The sequence below is a fragment of the Clupea harengus genome, chromosome 2 (genome assembly GCF_900700415.2).
Source record: "Clupea harengus chromosome 2, Ch_v2.0.2, whole genome shotgun sequence".
NCBI lineage: Eukaryota > Metazoa > Chordata > Actinopteri > Clupeiformes > Clupeidae > Clupea > Clupea harengus.
In genome coordinates, this window is record NC_045153.1 from 29,794,053 (window position 1) to 29,802,003 (window position 7,951).

At 42.0% G+C, this 7,951-nt stretch overlaps 1 protein-coding gene across 1 annotated transcript; it reads right to left on the minus strand.

The window, feature by feature from the left end:
- Positions 1 to 102: 102 nt before the first annotated feature.
- Positions 103 to 1,227, minus strand: LOC105905688 (putative nuclease HARBI1). Its single transcript, XM_031578252.1, has 3 exons — positions 515 to 1,227; positions 199 to 404; positions 103 to 113 (listed from the first exon to the last, which is right to left on the minus strand). Exons 1-3 carry the CDS (start codon positions 1,225 to 1,227, stop codon positions 103 to 105), a joined length of 930 nt encoding a protein of 309 aa, XP_031434112.1.
- Between the last annotated feature and the right edge of the window lie 6,724 nt (positions 1,228 to 7,951).

Sequence of the window (7,951 nt, forward strand, 5' to 3'; positions counted from 1 at the left end):
TTAGAGATTGTGTTCTGTGTCTTGCATTTAACAATTGCAGGTGATGTGCAGTAAAACTGTGGTAGTTCTTAATACCATCACAAGTTCTCAAATGACATGGGGCTACAGCTTGCCTGAAATGTAAATTTGTGAAGTTTTCCCTGTAAGGCAGTCCACTCTGGGCTAGGTTTCCCTGTGGAATGTGAATATCTTCTTCACCACCATCCTCATCGTTGTCTCCATCCTCATCCTCCAGAGGTTCTGCAATCTGTCTAACCTTGCAAATATTGTGTAATATTGCACAGGCTATGATGACTTTGCTGACTTTTTCAGGCCTCAGCCGCACCTCTCCGTGGAGAACATGAAAGCGCCTCTTAAGCTGGCCTATGCCACGCTCCACCACCGCTCTTGTTGTCTTGTGGGCCCTACAATAGAATACAGACCTTTAATTATTTGATGGAAATATTGCACTACTTGGATGCTCTAACATATTGCTTGCATTTCATTTCCATGATTTTTGTATTGTTTGGCTTACCTGTTATAGTTTAGTTGGGGCCCTTGGCGTGGCTGGAGGTAAGGTGTAAGGAGCCATGGTTTGCATGGGTAGCCACTGTCCCCTAACAAGTGGCAATTAGCTGGCACATAGCGTCTCTCAAAAAGCTGTCTGATGCCAGTCTCGGAGAGCATTCTCGCATCATGTGTGGAGCCTGGCCATTTAGCCACAATGTCCAAAATCTTCCAGACCGCATTAAACACTATTTGCACATTAATGCTGTGGAAATTCTTCCTGTTAACAAAGACAGCCTCGTCCTCTGATGGCGCAATTATTCTTACATGTGTTCCATCAATTACACCCACAACGCCAGGGAATCCTGCAATGTCCATAAATGCCCTTTTATGTGTGTGTAAAGTGCGGGCATCCAGCGGGAATGAAACAAATTGTGTCACAATATTAGGTTGTGACAAAGCTGTCAGTGTTTGGGTGATGACTCTGCTGACGGAGGATTGGGACAGACCCAAGTCATCACTGCTGCATTGTTGCATTTTCCCTGTTGCCAAATACCTCAGGGTTGTGATTACTTTCTTCTCCGGTGTAATAGCGTTGTGGCGTCGAGTTGGTGAAGTAATTGCATCTCTAAGGAGATCCACCACAAACATGATTCCTGCACGATCCAATCTGTAGCGTCTCAATAATTCCCTGTCATCCAGTGTTTGCAGGACATCTCTCCTGCCTCCTCTGTTGGCCATTTTGTGCAGCTGCTTAGGGTAACTCCTAAGCCACTAAAAGTCCTCTTCCCTGCTCTTAGCAGATCTCGCCTTAGGAGCCCTTTTAAGCGCTAGGACTCTTGAGGAATAGCTTTTATATTAACTGGGATTTTCGTGTCATTTTTAGGGGAAATTCTAAGAAAACGTCATGCCTCTGAGAATTTTCTTAGAATTTGGCCGCTAGGAGCCACTTTTTGCACAAAAATTCTTTAGAGATACGGGCCCTGATCTGTATCCGGCAGATGAACGAGTCGTTCACCTCCCGACCGTGTCTTCGGGTCAATGAACGATCCGGCAGATGAACGAGTTGTTCACCTCCCGACCGTGTCTTCGGGTAAATGAACGATCGGGAGGTGAACGATTCGTTCATGATGCCGGATTACAGATCTTCGGGTCAATGTTTTCGTTTTTCTGCCAACCGAGTCTTCGGATCAATGATTCGTTCATCTGCCAGGATACGGATCTTTGGATCATTTTTCACGTGACCTGCATAGGCTCAGTACTGATAGCTAGAGGAAACAGAAATGATTCGTTCATTTTCCGACTCGGTCTTCGGATACGGATCTTTGGATCATTTCCCACGTGACCTGCATTCAACGAATCATTTCTGTTTCCTTGGCTGAGCCTATGCAAGTCCCGATGCGTGGCCACGAGAAAATGAACGAATCTTTTTTTGAGAGGACTCGTTACTCTCGAGTCCTTGTAAGGATTCGTTCAAAATGAACGAATCGTTCACGAACGACACATCACTACTAATGAGCCGTCCAGGTGACATCTACTAATGAGCCGTCTAGGTGACAATTTAACAATTATCCTCTAGTTCAATCAAATGATAGTCCAATATGCAGATATAGAAACAATATAATCACATAACAGAACCAAAGTAACCCAGGGCAAATGCAAACTTTTTATCCGGACAAAAATGTCCAAAACGGCTACAACATTAGTTGTAGACTGTTGTGTGGGTGTGCACTTATCAATCCCAGTTATAGTTTTTCATTTTTTTACTCATTTTCAGAAATGTTGTAAAGTTGTAGGGTACAATGTGTAAATAACAGTGGAAAAAGTCTTATGTAATTGTTAAGGGTAGATGTGTTCGAGCGGTCGAGCAAGATGGAATAACTCTCAGGAGGTTAAGTTGTAAAGATGGGAATCTTTTATTCTCCCAATGAAGGTCAAAAAGGCAGTAAAAACAAGGAATATACTAATACAAACAATACTTCTCAATACCGAAAATAAAGTTGACCTTCTAGTCATTAGTCAACTAATAGGACCACTATTACTGGTCAATGGGCAAAAACGCAGAGCTCTAATACCCCGTTTACACGATGGGAAAACGCATATATTTTCATGCGTTTTGGCCTTTTCATTTAACACGAAAAACTGAGGTTTTATCACGGAAACGTAAATCATTTCTAAAAACTCCGGCCAAAGTGGGAGATGAGGATTTCTTGAAAACTCGCGTTTTGTGTTTGCGTGTGAACTTAGGTTAAAACAGAGTTTTAGGTCTCAAACGTTCACAGTAATGCGACCTCCCTCCCCGACCCTAAAATGCACATTCACCATCTGTTGCGTCCTATGATTTACAGTTAGTTTGCTTACCTGTCATGGATGCTGTATAAGGTAGTGCTCATTTTACGTTAATGGAAACGCCCTGTTTGTATTTACAAACACAAACTGCTTTCTATGGAGAAGCAGAGGCGAGAACTGCACGGAGGTCAGCAGTCTTTCTACTGCTTTCACTCCCAAGACATAGGCTACATTGCCTGCCAACGTCGCCGTCGACGGTTTTGGATCCGACCAGGGCCAAATTGCTGTCTGGTGGGAAAACTTCGAGAAAGAGTCGTCCTCGCCGACGAATGGCATGAGAACTTCCGATGTCGGCGCTCATCACTACTGTCTCTTTCGAGTTACTGCATCCCTCCATAGAAGGGCGTATTTATGCGGGTTCATGTAAACAGAAACTTTTTTGAAAACGATGTTGTGTGTACGACGTTATTTTTGAAAACGGAGGGGCAGAAATATTCGTTTCTGTAAATACCCGGCTATGTGTAAATGTGGTCTAAGACTTATGTCTCAACATCACTCGCTCTCCCGATGACTGAAAAGCCACCTTTAAATTAGGCTTGAAGACGCCCTGTGTGCTAGATCAAGAAGAAAAAAAAAACCTTGTCTGATTTTAGTCTCTTAGATTTTAGAATGTTTCACTTCTCTTGTCCTCTGTTGCTTTCCGTATCCAACTTTTTTTTTTATTTTTGTCCTTTTATGTTTTTTGTTTTGTTTTGTGAATATTTTTTTGTTTGTTTCTCTGTCCATGGTTTTCTGTACCTTGAACCTTGTGCTGTGTTGTGATTGCCTTCCGGTCGTGATATACTGTAATAACACTGTGTGCTAGATGCTGCTCTCTTGAGAGTGTTTGTATGCTTGTGTGTGTGCTACTCTGAGGGGCTTGATTTTGATATTCCATCTGTCCTATTGAACGTGTTGTGAGCCACAGGTTAGAGGGGTTTTCTTTCTTTTCTTTTGTTCATTGTTTTCCCCATAACCAGCCCGGTATTGGTCGAGCCATAGCACATTGTATGCCCTGGGAAGCAGGGGGGTATTCGTCGTAGCTCGCTAAGCGGTTTAGCGAGCTAATTTTCAGGCTAAGATAAAAACGCCCCTCTTTTTGGTTCGTGGAAGCAACTTTCGATAAATCACCATAGTAACATATCAATTAGCACTAACCTGCTCCAGCACAGGCTAACTTAAGTGTAGCTGGATAAGCTTGCCACACCCACGGAAAAAGGAGGGATCCCATTGACCAAGGACTGATATTAGATAGTTAGATTAGCGTAGGGAGAGTTCTTTGTGATCGCCAAGATCCATTATTCTATCATGATGAGTTCTTGTATGAGCGCTACCGATTCAGCCGACCAGGAATAATTCATTTACAAGACCTTCGAGTCATTTATTGCAAACACCACAGTCGAACATTGACTGTCTTGCGCTTTTTTGCGAACGGTACATTTTTGTAGTGTCGGTGATGCGGAGAACAAAGCACTCATAATTATATATGACAGTGTTATTAGTACACCATAGCATATCATTATTGTAGAAAATTATTAAGGTGGACTCATGATAAGAATAGAGAGAAATACACACAATTTATTTTCACTGCTTCAATTTATTGCATTTGTTATTAATACATTTACATTTAGTCATTTACCAGACGCTTTTATTCAAAGCGACTTACAAGGAAATGTAAAACTACACAGAGTTTGGAGGTGAGAGGAACCAAACTAGCAAACTATCAAAAGTTACTAACTATCCGGCAGCAGAATCCTCTGACCAGGTCACACTTGCCGTTACTCATTCATACATAGATATCACCCCATAGACATCCTCACACACCGCTTCTTGTATTGGTCTCACAGCGGTGGCGGTGTTGAATTTTGCCATGATTATGGTCTTGTATTCTTCATAAGCGTTCATGTCCATCTCCTGCTCGCCAGCGGAGAAAAAAAGAGCCCTTTTCTTTGAGTTTAGAACCATTATACCGTTAGAAAATCATTGTTTTTGTGATTGACCTTTCCTGCGTTTTGAAGTAGGACGTGCACGCACAATTGCCCTGATAAGTTTAGCCTGGTTGAAATGAACCACATGATTTGGATGCGGATCAGCCGTTGACGACCCGATATTTCCTGTTCTCAATCAGCTCGCTAATGTTAACGGGCTAAAAGGACAATTGATTAACTTAGCTTCAGCCCTTACGACGAACGGGGCCCTGGCCTGATTTTCATCTTGAATCAATTAATAAATAACGCAAAACAAGAGGTTGTCAATAAGTATTTAACTAACAATCCATGTAGTTTATGCATAATGAAATTGAAAATTGATGACCATACTAGCAGATTTGAAGTAGCTCGCGAGAGGTTCGTAAAGCCTCAGGATTCTGGTCACACAACGTTCAAGGCTTAGCCAACGAACTGAGATGTGCTGGAGGACCTCCATGTACGCAGCTTCATGCAGCTCACAAAACTCTATTTCAAACATTTAATTCCATATCATATCTTTTCTTAAGCTCTGCATTTCAATATCAAACATGCATACCGGTCAGGTATCCTTTCCGAGCCAGTAACAGATGTCCACTACCATGTCCTCCAAATCAAAACCAGACACCTGCAATGCATTAATCAAATCATAACATTCAGTCAATGCATGTAATTAGGATACAAATATAAATGTAGAGATAAATCAGGCCTTAACTCACTTAAAAAATCCCCCTCCTGCAGCTTTGGCAGTGTTATGTGCCACATGACGAGGACAACCATGAATATAGGTGTTGGGGTGTTTCTGGAGCACTCTAGAGGCGATGGAATTGCGTGGTCTGATGTTCACAGCTGCATTGTCAACTGAGAGAGCAACGCAGTTCTCCCAAGGGATACCATGCTCCTCTAGGTTGGAGTTAATCTTGGCGAAGATCTCGCTTGCTGTCCCACATGTCTTCCCACTTGTTGTGCACATGCTCAAAAATTGGTGGACAACTTTGCCTCCCATGAAGACCTGGACAGTAAGCGGGTTCATCTTTTGCACTCCTATAATGACGAGTAAGAATTATACAAATGTACATGTTGTTCGATGTTTACACAAAACAAATGTTTTGCAGAAGAGATAAATAGTTTGGGATATACCTGTGTCATTTGACCCATCTGTAACAAGGGTGTATGGGCCGTTTTTGAGCTCCTTCACAAGCTCTTGTGTGAAATAAGGCGCCAGCGCTTCGTTAGTAATGCAGGATGACTTAGTCCTGGCATACCTGTAGTCCTGCGTCGTCTTCGAATCTCCAAAACAGTCTTTTAGGAGAGGCCCCAGGTGGTCCGCAAAGGCTAGAGGAACGTTATGGACTACCAACCCAGCTGTCATTTTGACCTCAGCCCTTCTTGTCTGTAAGAAATTAAAAATGATTAATCTTCCCAAAAGACCATAGTTTATTTCAAATGGACACTTGTGATAATAGGGCACAGGTAAAAAAACATATTCAGCAACTAAGATCTCAAATTAAGAAAATTGGACTTTAATACACAAACCACAAATTAGTCAAAACTATCAACCATGAATTTACCATATTCAACTAGAACACAAAACTCTTGACTGAACCTTGACAAGACTATTACACACATCATACCTTAACCTCTTGTGCAGACATCCCTCCAACAGAGGGAACGGGCATTGCATATTGGGATATTGTGGCTGTGGACTGAAGAGCTCATTGCTTTTCTTGGTGGCCTTTGGTTTTTATGTGGCGCACTACATCTGTCACACCCTGGTGGCAACATGAGTTTTCAATACGGCAGACTGCACACCAGTAGTGCGTGTTGAGGCTCCCTCTTGTAATAAATGGCCATGTAGAGGTCCACTCATTTTGAAAAAGGGTTCTATATGTTGCTGCTCCAGCCAGAGCACGCCTCTTCTGGCCCTGCTGTTGGATTGGGGGAGTCTCTTCTGTCTGTCCCTCTGTGTCTTCTTCCATCTGCACTGTTGGTTGGTATATTTGTCCTGGCTGTTGTTCTTCTGCATGTGCTTCTACCGGTCCTGTCTGTTGCTCCTCTACTTGTTTGTCCTGTCTGTTGCTCTCTCTGTCCCGTCTCCGGCTCTCTCTGTCCTGTGTGTTGCTCCTCTGTCTGTTGCCCTGTTGTTTCTATAATTTGGTCTGACTGTTCTGGCTGTTCTGACAGTGTGTTTGTCTGTCTTTTCTGACTTGGCTGGTTCTTTGAATAATATAATAGATTTCGCTTTTGTCCTGGGCCTGGCAAAGGTCTTTTACGAGACATCTTTGCTACCTTAAAAAATGTAAATGGTTGAGAGCTTCCTTTTCTTTGGCCTGTAAATAAAAAGATAAATGCTATGTGAGCAGCCTTAATAAACAATGCTATGATGTTTTGAGCATGCATGCATAAGAGGTTAAACAAGGTGCTCTCCTGCTGCTTGTTATGAAAGCTGAGTTTACATTCACCACACAAAATCACACGCACAAACACAACGAATAATTTATTTAAAGTTTAAGAGAGTGAGTACTTAATTGAACCACATGTCATTAACATACGTTAGTCTGCTGAATCGCTACCTCCTGTGCAGAGTGGCTTCCTGTTTCTCCCGCGGTAGGTTTTCTTCGCCTCTAAGCCAGTTGCTTGGAATTTATATCACACTGTGGACTAACTTCGTCCTTTATTGTAGCCTGGTGTGATCATCTCCTCCTTCGCTGACCTCGAGAACTGTTGTTCACTCTAGTTCCAGGTATGCGCTGTTCTTGAATGGGTTAGCAGACCTGGTCATTGCATTTTTTATAATTATATTTATATCAGTGTCATGTTTGTTTCAGGGTATATACAGCAATCCTTAAGTTAAATTTAATACATTTTTAATACCTTTTTTACTACCTTCTGGATTTTTTTCAAACCATCACGACACTGAGTTGCAAGTGTTAATCGGCGGCCTTTCTAACGTTTACGGAGATTGACATATATAACACTATACACAACATAATAGATTTAGAGACTCACTGATGTTGACCACATATTGCACACATTTATTTCATTTTGTGAATAAAAATAAAACAAACTACATTAAATGTGCAATGGAGAGATAGTTCCAGCACACTGGCTGGCATTCACTACATGAACTGTTGATGTATTATAAACTGGCATCTGCTATATGAATTGTTGCT